General features: G+C 41.5%; 1 protein-coding gene across 4 annotated transcripts in view; it reads left to right on the top strand.

Moving 5' to 3' along the window:
* Positions 1-1,010: 1,010 nt before the first annotated feature.
* Positions 1,011-14,088, top strand: part of SEC23IP (SEC23 interacting protein) — a 47,978-nt gene continuing 34,900 nt past the window's right edge. For 3 of the 4 annotated variants that reach the window (XM_082854731.1, XM_082854730.1, XM_082854729.1), the window contains exons 1-4: positions 1,031-1,210; positions 6,547-7,079; positions 10,743-10,965; positions 11,772-11,965. In XM_082854731.1, coding sequence (XP_082710857.1) covers positions 1,048-1,210; positions 6,547-7,079; positions 10,743-10,965; positions 11,772-11,965 — 1,113 coding nt within the window. In that variant the 5' untranslated portion in view covers positions 1,031-1,047. Of the gene's footprint in view, positions 1,211-6,546; positions 7,080-10,742; positions 10,966-11,771; positions 11,966-14,088 lie in introns of all 4 variants that reach the window. The other variant, XM_082854732.1, reaches the window with a different exon arrangement.

The following is a 14,088-nucleotide window of genomic DNA, read 5'->3' as shown; positions in this document are numbered from 1 at the left end:
GGAAGTTCAGTTCATGATGAACCCACTTCCTTAATGCAATAAAAATCTATCTTTATTGCTTTAAACTAGTATCTGGCTTTGTTTTTGTTTTGTTTTGACAGTAAGCATACTAGTTGTTGAATTAATAAATAAACAGATACTATATAGGTGTGAACAGCTGGGGGAGAGGGTAGTTTCATTATTTGAAAGCTTCTTTTGGGTTTCTTCTATCCCACTCCCACCCTCCAAGAAGTTGATTATCTGTTATTTTTTCTTTCATAATCTCTAACTATGTGAAAGATGACAATTATATCCAAATTATCCATAGTGCATTTTAGGATTAAACTAGTCAGATTATTTTAGACAGGTGTAGAAAACTATTAAAAAAGTCACACGCCTATTTTAAATGTCAATTCCCTGGTTTCACTTTTAAACTTTTTTTTCTTCTCTTTCGCTTAAAAACTTCAAAAGTTCTACCATTTCTATTTCTGGGCGAATGACAAGAGTTCAATTCAGTTCAAAACAACGTGGGCGGGTTAGATGCGGGTGTTTGGTTACAACTGGTGAGTTTGGCTAGACTTTAGCTGCAAATGGCCCCCACACCTTTTCCTCCCTCTGTCTGCAGCTAGCACTCTGCTACCTGCGCCTGCGTGCTTTCGCTGTTCCTCCAAAATTTTATCTAGTTAGACGCTTCTGTGGGTACTTTTAGGAAGCCTAGAGAGCCCCCCGCAACCCGAGATTTTCAGTGCCGATTAGTACTTTGATTCACAACCAGATGCATTCCCTCTCCCACGCTCCAACCTCAGTCGCGGCCTCCACCTCTGCCTCCCTTCCGGCCCCGGCAGCTGCCGAGGGTGTCACGTGCTAGGACCCGGGCGTGAAGCCTGCGTCGCCATGTTGGTTCCTGGCGGCATCGTAGGAGAAGGCAGAGGGAGGCTGACCAGCCGTGTGGAGTTCCGGCCTTTGTGCGCAAGTGCGGAAGTTTGTTGGCCCCGACCGTGACCGGTTTCCGGCTGGTGGTTCCGCACCGGCCCCCAGTAGACGTGTAACGGAAGGTGGGCCGCAGCCATGGCTGAGAGGAAACCTAACGGTGGCGGAGGCGCAGCTTCCACTTCCTCGTCGGGCACTAACTTACTTTTCTCCTCCTCGGCCACGGAGTTCAGCTTCAACGTGCCCTTTATCCCAGTTACCCAGGCTGCCGCTGCCTCGGCCTCCCTGCTCTTGCCCGGAGGTAATAAGGAGATGAGGATCCGGTGGGGCAAGTGTGTGCGGGGAGGTGGGCGGGCGGTGGCGAGGGTCGGACGGGAGGTTTTCCTTGTGCCTGGACCCGACCCGCTGGTACCTTGCCAGGGCCATCAGTGGCCAGGTTTGAGTGGCCTGAGGACTTTGGGATGTTGGGGGCGGGGGCCAAGCTCTTCGTGGAAGGAACTGTTCCCAGTGCTGGACACTCCTGAACTGGCATTCCACAGATTTTTGTTGAACACCTCCTGTTGAACACCCAGGTGCTTGCAGGGAATGCAAAAAAATTAGACAGTGCCTCCTCCTCTCCTAGGATACTGTAGGATATCTCTTAGGATAGACACGTAGTATTTGCAAAGTAGGGGTACAGAACGCAGTCATCTTTCAAGGCGATGCATCATTTTCTCTAAGGAGCCCTTGCTTGTTCTCAAGTCCCTACTCCTGTGTGCATCTTAGCACTTTGTACATATCTTTATTATTGTCTAGGGAGATTGCTTTTTAACGATTATGTGGCATAACCCAGACCTGGTGTTGAGGAGCACAGACTGTATTCCAGCCCTAGCCCTGCCAATTACTTGCTGTGTGACCTCAGGCATATTACTTTACCTCTCTGTTCTTCATTTTCCATATGGGCTGTGATGAGAAGTGAACTGATTTTTGTAAGGCACGGAATATAGTGCTTGGCACATAGTGTTATATAAATGTTTAAGAAATAAACACGTCTGCCTCTCTATTTGGACTGTGGGCTTCTTGAAGTTTGCAGCTATAACTTATTTACCTGTTTATTTCTAGGATCTTGTTTAGTGCCTAGCACATAGATCCTCAGTAAATGTTGAATATTTTCCTGTTGAATAATTTATTCTTGTTTGGAAGACTGATGAAAGTTTCATGGAGAAGTGAAGAAGGGCAAATCGGAGACAATACATGATGGTTCCTCTTCCCTTGTGTTATGTTTCTTCTTGGTACTTATCACCACCTGACGTGTACAAATATTTGTTTATCCTTTTAAAATTTTTAAATTTATTTTACTTTTTATTTTTGGCTGCGTTGGGTCTTCGTTGCTGTACGCAGGCTTTCTCTAGTTATGGTGAGTGGGGGCTACTCTTCGTTGTGGTGCGCGGGCTTCACATTGTTGTGGCTTCTCGTTGCGGAGCATGGGCTCTAGGCGCACAGGCTTCAGTAGTTGTGGCACACGGGCTTAGTTGCTCCGTGGCACGTGAGATCTTCCCAGACCAGGGATCGAACCCATGTCCCCTGCATTGGCAAGTGGATTCTTAACCACTGCACCACCAGGGAAGTCCCATATTTGTTTATCTTATCCCACTAACATGTAAGCTCTATGAGAGCAGGAACTTATGCCTAGAAAAGTGTCTGGTATGCTGTAGACCGATTTTTCAATAGAAACTTGTTGAATAAATGAAAGGGTGGCAGTCAGGAATATGTATGTCTTGTTTTGATAGTGTGGCTGAAAGGTTCAGCATTGCCATTTTTGGTGGAGGACTAGCATGGCTGGAGCAGAATGCTTTGGGAGGTTTCAGGAATAAATAAGGCTGTACATGGGGTTTTCATGTCATCCTCTGCTTCACAGATGTTTGATTCATGCCCCATCTTCCTTGCTATATAATTTGTTTGTGTCTGTTACTGTTCCTAAATGCTAAACATCTTCATTGCCAAGTAACAGGATAACTTACCTGTCTTGAAAACTATTGTTTCTTGGAGATGATTTATTTTTTTATTATTTTTGTTTTTTTTGCGGTATGCGGGCCTCTCACTGTTGTGGCCTCTCCCGTTGCGGAGCACAGGCTCTGGACGCGCAGGCTCAGCGGCCATGGCTCACGGGCCCAGCTGCTCCTCGGCATGTGGGATCTTCCTGGACCGGGGCACAAACCCGTGTCCCCTGCATCGGCAGGCGGACTCTCAACCACTGCGCCACCAGGGAAGCCCAGTTTATTTTTTTAATAGGAAAATTAATACTTTTTAGAACTAAAATTCTGTAACAAATATTTTTCTACCTTTAAAAAAGATTTGATCATTAGAAACCCATTCAGATAATTTCCAGAGACAAAAGGAGAACCTGTCACATGGGAAGCAACAGTTAATCATGTCAGTGAAAGAGACACATAGGAAGCAATTTCATTTCACAAACCTGGATTGAGCAGCTTCCGTTTGCCAGGCCCTGTTCCCGATGTCCGGGAGACACAGAGGAGCAGACAGCATTGCCCTCACGACTGCACAGTATATACAGACGCAGTGTACCCAGCTGTGTAATAATTGTGATACAGGTTTATGACGGCTGGAAAGAGGGATTGATAGGCTGCTCTGAGAGCTGTGGCTGTCAGGCTGGCTGACCAGGGAGAGGATATCCCTCGGGCCTTCAGGACCTCACAGAGGAGGCAGTTCTTGAGCTGAATATTGAAGGATACATAGAAACTAGGGAGTCTGGGGAGACAGACATGTGAGAGTCTGGAGGTGTGAGAGAAACCTGCTGATTTGGTGGGATTTGGTGGTAGGTGCTCACATTCTCTTTCCATCCCCCGCTTTTTCCCTCTTGCCCCGTCCCTCCCCCTGTGCACCCCTCCATGTGACTAGAGTGAATGCAGGGGAGAGCTTCAAGTGGTCAGCGGGGCCCAGATCACGAAGGGCCTCAGACACCACACTGAGGAGTTTGTAGTTTACCCTGTGGGGTGTGGAGGGTGCCCTTGAAGGGTTCTGAACAAGGCAGTGGGATTAGAGGTGTGTTTCAGAAAGACTGGAGTTTCCTGAGATTGCAGAGATTGCACCAGAGTGAAGCTGACCGTAGCAAGAGCGGCCGATCTGGAAGCCACTGCGAGTCAGGCAGGAGCCAGTGGCACTCTAGCCCTGGTCAGCCACACTGGGTGTGAAGAGCAGGGAACAGATATGAGAGATTTCTACACAGTCGAATTGTTGGGATTTAGTGACTCACGGGGGTCCAGGCTGTGCAGTGCAGGGTCCCCTTCTCTTTGTTCAATTTCAGCCCCAAGACATAGCACCACCTGGCATATTTCTTTAATGAGGATATTTCTTTAATGTGTACATATTTCTTTAATGTGTACATATTTCTTTAATGAGGATCTGAATGATTAAATGAAGAGTGTGAGGGGGAGGGAGCAGTCTGAGAGAGGAGATTTCTGGTTTGAGTGTCTGGGTGGATGTTGGCAGATGTCTGTTGAGGTTAGTGAGATGTGTAAAAGGGGGGACATGAAGGGGGACAGTTAAGATGACAAATTCAGTTCAGGCTTACTAAGTCTGAGGTATATGTGGCTGAACCTGTCAAAAAGTACTGAGGAGGCAGTTGGAAGATAGGTTCTGGGACACATAAGATCAGTCTCAGTTTGAGACAGAGTTGGGAGTGTCACAAGTATACAGGTGCTTATTAAAGTTATGGTTCTTGATGCCAGATGTGTCCACATGTAATTAGAAAGTGCCCCTGAGGTGAGGCTGGCAGCTTGTTGAGATCAGTATTTTGTTTGTAATTAATGCTAATCAGAAAAAAGTCTCTTGGATCAGGTTGATCCCAAGTTGTCTTAAAGGATGAAAGACACCACAGAGGTTTTTTCCTCTGCTTTTAGATGTTAAGACATCAACTAAGAAATCTGAGTCCAAGTGAGGTTCATGTGACTGAAAAGAGAGGGTAGGAATCGGAAATGTATCAGAAAAGTAGAACGATATAAGCAGACGGTGCTGGGGTGCAGGGCGGGGGGGGGCCCTTGTGCAGGAAGATATTTTTAGTTACAAAGAAACAACTCAGAGGAGTATTTTGAATAGTGGAGTATCTCAGTTAAATTGATGTGTGTGAAATATAATGAGAGCAGCCTAAGAGCTGAAGGCCTCATTCAGTAAAAGTCAAGAAGGAGCTCAGAGCTTGAAAGGCCACCCTTTGGCAGGTCTCAAGGGCAGGGACTAGTGTGCCTGTGTCCTGGGAGAGGGTCCACCCTCCTGGTCTGCTCTATGCCTCCAGCAGTGGGAGATAAGAGGGAATTGGAAATGAGAGGGAATGAGATGGGAGAAGGAAAAGATTAGGAAGAGGAAGACAACGTTAGAAGCTAAGGCCTCCTAAAAGTTTCCTGAGGAAAGGTAGACTAGGCTTTTTTATTTCTGTTTATTTATGTATGTATGTATGTGTGTATGTATGTATGGCTGAGTCAGGTCTTTGTTGTTGCGCGCGGGCTTTCTCTAGTTGCGGTGAGTGCGGGCTACTTGTTGCAGTGCACGGGCTTCTCATTGCGGTGGCTTCTCTTGTTGCGGAGCACGGACTCTAGGCGTGCAGGCTTCAGTAGTTGTGGCATGCAACCTTCAGTAGTTGGGGCTCGTGGGCTCTAGAGCGCAGGCTCAGTAGTTGTGGCGTACGGGCTTAGTTGCTCCGCGGCATGTGGGATCTTCCCGGACTAGGGCTTGAACCCATGTCCCCTGCATTGGCAGACGGATTCTTAACCACTGCACCACCAGGGAAGCCCAGACTGGACTTTTGAGGCCATGTAGAAGGAAAATGTTTTTATCACTATTTTAGGACTTGGTAGCAGAAGAGAGGATAAATAGTTTGGTGCTAATAATGCCCACAGTGAAGATCAAGTTGGGCAAAGGGAAGTGAGGAGAACTTCCCTTAGTTAGAAAATGACTTTTCCAGTGACTTGGCATTCTCTAATGACTATCTGGTTGTGATACTGTGTGGTTTTAGGGATGGCAATTAACGGTTGACCTACTTTGCCTCAGGAATACAAATACCACATGTTCACTTATATAATGAGTGCTTTGTAGGTAAGAGCCCTGACACACCCCTTTTTGTCAACAGAGTTAATATCTGTACTTTAGTTTCTTGTCCTTACTGTAGAAATAAAGTTTTGTGTGTTTGGGTAGCAGAACAGTATTTGAATTGTTTCTTACCAGGAAAAAACAGTATTCAAAATAACATGTAAAACTAGGAGTATAGATTTTGTTTCCATTTTTAAAACCTTCTCCTATATACATATATGTCTACATAATTTATACATGTCTACAAAATAAATAGTATATAACTATATTTATTTTAAAAGTGTGGAAAGGTATGTATCAAAATATTAACCGTGTTAACAGTGATTGTCTCTGGGAGGTGAGCTTACGAATGAGTTAGTATTTTTCTCTCTTGTTTCTTATTCATGTTTTCTAGTTATTTATTTCAAAGAAAAAAAAGTTTTTCATTATTGTCTTTAATGCAGAAATGTAAGTTTGAACAACAAAATAAGAGGTATAATTGCTAGATCTGCGGTATAGAATCTTATCTACAGAGTGATGGCATACCTTTAAACCATGTACCCTTCTGTTCCCTTTCAGAGGATTCCACAGATGTAGGTGAGGAGGACAGCTTCCTTGGTCAGACTTCTGCTCACACGTCTACCCCACAGACATTTAGTTACTTCTCTCAGGTATCAAGCAGTAGTGATCCTTTTGGGAATATTGGACAGTCACCGTTAACAACTGCAGCAACATCGGCTGGACAGTCAGCATTCTCCAAGCCCCCAGCTGCTCTCCCTTTTACCACCGGATCCCAAGATATGTCGAATGCGTTTTCACCATCCATTTCGAAGGCTCACTATGGTGCTCCACCTGCTTCACAAACGGGAATAAATACTTATCTGCCTTCTCAGCCTAGTAGTCTCCCTCCTTCAAATTTTGGGAGCCCACCCCAAGGAACGCCCCAACAAGGATACAATCCATATCGCCACACAGCTGTAAGCAGCAGGGCTAATCCTTATATTGCACCGCCACAGCTGCAGCAGGGCCAAACACCGGCCCATCCTACCCATCCCCCGCCCTCTGGACCCCCTGTTCAGATGTACCAGATGCCTCCAGGATCTCTGCCATCGGTATGGAAACATGTTTTTTAATATCCTAATTATTCACTGTAATTTTTAATCGCTCTCATCTTAACCTGTGTTTTTGAAAACACTGTGCTTTTTTTTTTTTTTTTTTTTTTTTTTGCCGTACGCGGGCCTCTCACTGTTGTGGCCTCTCCTGTTGCGGAGCACAGGCTCCGGACGCGCAGGCTCAGCGGCCATGGCTCACGGGCCCAGCCACTCCACGGCGTGTGGGATCTTCCCGGACCGGGGCACGAACCCGTGTCCCCTGCATCGGCAGGTGGACTCTCAACCACTGCACCACCAGGGAAGCCCAACACTGTGCTTTTAATAATCAATATGATGACAAATTATTTTCAGAGGGTATTTTTTTTTTTTTAAACATCTTTATTGGAGTATAATTGCTTTACAATGGTATGTTAGTTTCAGCTTCACAACAAAATGAATCAGTTATATATATACATATATTCCCATATCTCTTCCCGCTTGCGTCTCCCTCCCTCCCACCCTCCCTATCCCACCCCTCCAGGCGGTCACAAAGCACCGAGCTGATCTCCCTGTGCTATGCGGCTGCTTCCCACTAGCTATCTACCTTACGTTTGGTAGTGTATATATGTCCATGCCTCTTTATCGCTTTGTCACCGTTTACCCTTCCCCCTCCCCATAGCCTCAAGTCCATTCTCTAGTAAGTCTGTGTCTTTATTCCTGTTTCACCCCTAGGTTTTTCATGACATTTTTTTTTTTTTAATTCCATATATATGTGTTAGCATACGGTATTTGTCTCTCTCTTTCTGACTTACTTCACTCTGTATGACAGACTCTAGGTCTATCCACCTCATTACAAATAGCTCAATTTCGTCTCTTTTTATGGCTGAGTAATATTCCATTGTATATATGTGCCACATCTTCTTTATCCATTCATCCGATGATGGACACTTAGGTTGTTTCCATCTCTGGGCTATTGTAAATAGAGCTGCAATGAACATTTTGGTACATGACTCTTTCTGAATTATGGTTTTCTCAGGGTATATGCCCAGTAGTGGGATTGCTGGGTCATATGGTAGTTCTATTTGTAGCTTTTTAAGGAACCTCCATACTGTTCTCCACAGTGGCTGTATCAATTTACATTCCCACCAACAGTGTAAGAGGGTTCCCTTTTCTCCACACCCTCAGAGGGTATTTTTTTTAAGCTACGTGCTTTGAAGTAAAGAATCTTTTACAGATAGTTCATTGAATGGTTCATATTTTAGTTTATATTATCTATTTATGGAAGTAGTAATTGATTTTAATGAGTTAACCATATGCCAATATTTCCAGATTTAATGTAAGATACCAATAACAAATGTCATCTAGGGACATGTGAGAGTTGGAGCAATTATTAACAGACTGCCAGCTTCTCATTTTTTAATTATACTACTCAATCAAAACACTCAATTAGTGGGACTAAAATTGATTACTCCAATAATTTCTTTTATTTACATTTATGGAGTTTGGATCTAGACAGTCAAACTCTGTCTCAGGGGAGGAATGGAATAACTTTTGCATTGGGTAAATTTTATGAAATTCCTTTATGCCTTTTTTCCCCACTAATTATTCAACTGACTTCCAAAGGGAAGTGAAGTGAATCAAAAAAAAGGGAAATGACTGAAAGGAAGAATTAAGAACCCAGCCCAGTGTGGCAGAGATAATAGTATTTCAATCAGAGTGTAACCTGACTTCTCTCTTGGGGATAAAGAATGGGTTCCATTTTACCATCTAATTTAAATCTTACCAATACACAAACTCTTGGTAATGTTGGATTTCAGCATATTGGAAAGTAACCAGATTTGTAGCATGTAATATAAGTTAGTATACTTTGTTTGCTGATGAAATTTTGTAAAGATTCCTAATTAAGAATTTTTAAAATGACAATTTTAAATATAAAAAAAGGTTGCAGGGCTTCCCTGGTGGCACAGTGGTTGAGAGTCTGCCTGCTGATGCAGGGGACACGGGTTCGTGCCCCGGTCTGGGAAGATCCCACATGCCGCGGAGCGGCTGGGCCCTTGAGCCATGGCCGCTGAGCCTGCGCCGCCGGAGCCTGTGCTCCGCGGCGGGAGGGGCCACGGCAGTGAGAGGCCCGCGTACAGCAAAAAAAAAAAAGGTTGCAAAAATAAAAATAGGACAGAGAACACCCCAGTACCCTAATCCAGATTTACCTGTCATGAACATTTGTTCTATCATTTGTGAACGTGCACGCTGACACGTGTTGGAGTATCCTTTTCTCCCCTCCCTCCCTCCCTTCCTTTCTCACTCTGTATATGTGCAATTTTGGGGGGAAACATTTGAAGATCAGTTAAATACATTATGATTCTTTACTCCTAGATTCTTCAGTGTGTATTTCCTGAGAATAAGGGTATTTTTTACATAACCACCGTACAGTTATCAACCTCAGTACATTTGCATTGATAGAATATTCTAAAATGATTTTTAATAAAAATTTAAAAAAATAATTGTATTCTGATTTTAAAAGTATTTTCAGTACAGAAAATTTGAAAAATGCCGAATAGCCAAATGAATAAAAATTGCCGCTAGAAAACCCTGTTTTTATTTTGTTTTATGTCTTTCTTATCCTTTTTTCGAGATAAAAGCATAGTGTTTTTCTTTTTTCTTTTTTAATTAATTAATTAATTTATTTTCGGCTGCATTGGGTCTCTGTTGCTGTGCGTGAGCTTTCTCTAGTTGTGCCTGAGTGGGGGCTACTCTTCGTTGTGGTGCCCACGCTTCTCATTGCAGTGGCTTCTCTTGTTTCAGAGCATGGGCTCTAGGTGCGCAGGCTTCAGTAGTTGTGGTACACGAGCTTAGTTGCTCCAGGGCATGTGGGATCTTCCTGGACCAGGGCTCGAACCCGTATCCCCTGCACTGGCAGGCGGATGCCTAACCACTGTGCCCCCAGGGAAGTCCCAACACAAGCATTATGTATGTTTTTTGTGAACAAGCAAGCAAGCATTATGTATGTTTTTTGTGAACATATTTTAGGTGTTATTAATATTTTTTCTAAAACATTTTTAATGGTTCTAGAGAATTCCAGCATATGAGTAAAAGATGATTTATTTAATCAGGTTTCTATTAGACATTTAGATTGTATCCACTGATTGTCTATTATAAATAACTTTTTGATATACATTCTTATGGGTAAATTTTTACAATTATATCTTTAGGATAAGTTCTTAGAAATGGAATGTCTAGGTCAAGGAATATGCACATTTTATTTTTATTTTTATTTATTTATTTATTTTTGTCCATGGCGCTTGTGGGATCTTAGTTCCCTGATCAGGGATTGAACCTGGGCCACAGCAGCGAAAGCGCCAAGTCCTAACCACTGGACCAACAGGGAATTCCCAAGGAATATGCATATTTTAAAGATTAAATAAATCACAAGAGACATACTGCTAGGTTGATTTCTGTAAAGGTATTAGTTTACTTTGCCACCAGTGTGAGAAAGTCCTGTTCACTTTGCAACTGATTTTGGGGTTTGTTAGATTTTTAAAAATTTTACTTGCTTTGGAGCCTGGTTATTAAGTAGTTGTCTAGAGAAATATTTAGGATAATCATTACTATGTTAGTTTGTGTGTGAAACATATACAGAATTGTTCCTTTGGACAGCCATGATGGTCCTAACTTTTGTCCCCCCAGATTCCTCCTTCAGTGCAGCCAGGGCTGTCCCCTCCAACCCAGCAGCAGGCACCTGCTAGACCTGCGGGTCCCTCTGTGCAAGCGTCATCTCTTTTTCTACTTCAAAACCAATATGAACCTGTCCAACCCCACTGGTTTTACTGCAAGGAGATAGAATACAGACAACTGTGGATGCCTTTCAGTGTGTTTGACTCTTTGAATCTTGAAGAAATCTATAACTCAGGTAAGCACAAATCCTGCATCATTTGTATCTGATTTTAGGAAGAGAAAAATGAAGAGTATTTATCCATGGCCTACTTTTTATGAATGTCAAATTCTTTAATCCTTGTAGAGCCTGCCAGTCTCTGTACCTTAAGATGATAATATTAATGTAAGTTCTGAGTTATTTGAGCAAGGTATTTGAAGAAATGTTTTAGTAATTTTCTTTTTTTGTTTAAAGGTAGTTTAAATCCAAGAAATTGAGTCGTTCATATAACCCAGGTGTCAGTTTTCTTATTTCCCTTATTTGTTTGTAGCTATAGGGCATTTATAAAGCATTTTCTATGGAACTCTTGTTACTGAAGATGCTGTGAAAAAAGTGTTCCATGGTCAGATGAGTTTTGGAAGTGCTGTAACTACATCCATCTCTTGAGATAGTGCACAAGAGTGTGTTAAGACTCTGAGAAGTCTTCACTATAGAAGTAGGTTTCTTTGTTTATCCTGATGATATTTCATCTTGGGACTTAAAAATTACCTATTCTTTAGAAGTATGCTTCATGGAGCATTGCTGCTTTGATTAAAAAAAGCAAAAAACTACCAATTTTTTGAATTATTTCATGATCATGCTTTTATATTTTACCCTCGTTATTTCTTCTCCACTTAAAAGAATCATCATTTTGAGCAGCACAGATTAATCTTAAACTTCTGTTTTTTTAAAAAAATGAGCTTAGTTCTTTGTTTTTAAGGATAGACGAGTCACCATATTCATTATTTATTACTTTTAAATGTACCTTGTAACTGTCGAGTTAAAATGTGGTCTTTGTGCTCCAGTCCAGCCAGACCCTGAGAGTGTGGTTCTAGGCACTGATGGAGGGCGCTACGACGTTTACCTCTATGACCGGTTGAGGAAAGCCGTGTACTGGGAAGAGGAGCCAGCTGAAGTGAGACGCTGTACTTGGTTTTACAAAGGGGACACAGACAGCAGATTTATTCCCTATACAGAGGAGTTCAGTGAAAAACTGGAGGTACGTGGGCTTTATTCCCTTATGCTTTTCTTTAAAACACCTAGACTCTGTATACGTTGGAGCCTCATGTAACACCACTCACAGTGGAGCAGACTTTATTTACAAGACAGCCTATCTTGATCCTGTGCGCAAAGAAGATTGCCTTTTAATTGGTGTCATCTTTCATGAGGTACTAATTGTGGCCTCAGTGTCTAAAGATAGAATCTTTTTCAGGGGAACATCACAGATCTAATATAATAAGGTACTTATATCAAATCTTCAAAAGAGCTTAGGCTGCTATGATATGCTGCTGACAACACATGCCGAGGAGATGGATGCTTTTCAAATTAATATTCAGTAAAAGGCTTGAAATTCACCTCTGGTTTATGAAAACAAATATAAGAATAGGAACAAATATTGTGAGACTTTTTAGCCATCTTAAAATTGGTGGTTAATGTTGTTTTACATAATTGTGTTAATTTCTTGTTATAATTCTGCTTAATAATTGAGTAATTAAATATTTGAAATAAGTTAAATGAATTCATCTGCATACATGGGAAATGGAGTATGGAACATTTTAGTTACTATTTTTTAATGTATTAACTAAAACTTATGTAACCGACACTAACATTAAACATTAAAACAATACTAATATTGACACTAAAAGGGACCTCTAAAATGTTAATCTTCCCTAGATTCATATTTTGAAAGCTTCAAGCAAGGACTGGGCTTTATGTTCTGTTTAGGAGCTGACAGTCAAGTTTAGCAACTGACTGTTAATTACTAAATTTTTTTGTCCTTGAAGAACATCATAATATAATTAATAGAAATAAGAAAAAAATTAAATCACAATCTTGTCATCCTTTCAAATAAAATGGTACATTTTAAAAATATTTTTTTAAACTGTTCTTTATTCATATACGTGTTTTTCTTTTTGTGTGTGTGTGTGTGTTTTTCTTATAGCTATAATAGTACAGATTTTTTGTGGAGTATTTTGCTTTTTCAAAAGAAAATTTGTAAATGTAATCCTTAGTCATAGTCATTGTCAATTGTGCCTGCCCTAGAAATATTAATCTCTATAATAGTGACTGTGAAATACTGTTCTATAACCAAAACAGTACAAAAAGGTGAATATTGGCCTGAAGTTAAAACAGATGTTAGTTGGGGTTAGGTAAATTGGAAAAGAAGCTTGTTGAGAACAGAGGCCTCAAATGTTTTTCATTTCAACGCGTAGTAAGAATACATTTTAGATTGAGATTTAGTACACACATTTTACACGCACACACACACACACATACACACACATGAGTATGTGTGTTTATTTATCAGAGGCAGTGGTGTTTGGTAAACTGGCTCTCCAGGGAAAAAAAACCCCTGATTTATAGTGTTTGCTGATTTCCATGGTGTAAATACTCCCACCATGGCCAATAGTAAGCTAGCAACATGATGTAACTAGACACAGAGTTGGGAAGTGCTATGTGTGATCAGCTCTTGTGAGCTGGTATGAGTGAGCTCTAACGCACCATTAGAAACAAAGAAAGGTACATGGAACAACACTTACCTCACTAGGTGTCATTCAGTTAGATATTTTCTATGTCATTGAAAATATTAATTTTACAATTTGTTGCTGGTCATGACCCACAGTTTGAAAAACACTGATTTAGAGCTGAGTCAGAACCCAGGTAAGGGCAAAGACTGAAAAGAAGGCATAAAATTAATTTTGTTCCTGGAAATACCAAATATCAGGAGGCACCAGTCTCCTAAAACATAATTTTAATCATTTGAATAAGGAATAAACTATGTAAAGAAATGCTGATATCTTTGGCTTAATTTTAGACCTAAATAAATAAACAAACAAATGTGTACTATAATTTTTGGTACCCTTGACAAGACCCTACTGAAGGTATAGCATCCCAAGGTTGAATGTTTAGTCCTATTATTTTGAAGCTAAAGTATATATTTTCAAGTCTAAGCAGTATTTGAAAGTGTATACTATATTTGATTATAAATGGATGACACAGGCTTCGAGGATGGAATTCATGTATTGACCGTCTCAATAGCACATAGCTGTTCTTAACTTTAGGAGACCTTAGTTCCTATTCAGCCTCTACCCAGGAAACTCAAGCCAGATCAGGGAAGAGGCA

The sequence above is a fragment of the Leucopleurus acutus genome, assembly GCF_964270905.1.
Source record: "Leucopleurus acutus genome assembly, chromosome: 14".
In the NCBI taxonomy this organism is placed as follows: domain Eukaryota; kingdom Metazoa; phylum Chordata; class Mammalia; order Artiodactyla; family Delphinidae; genus Leucopleurus; species Leucopleurus acutus.
Note: the sequence above shows the minus strand (reverse complement) of the source record. Positions and strands in the feature narration are given on the sequence as shown.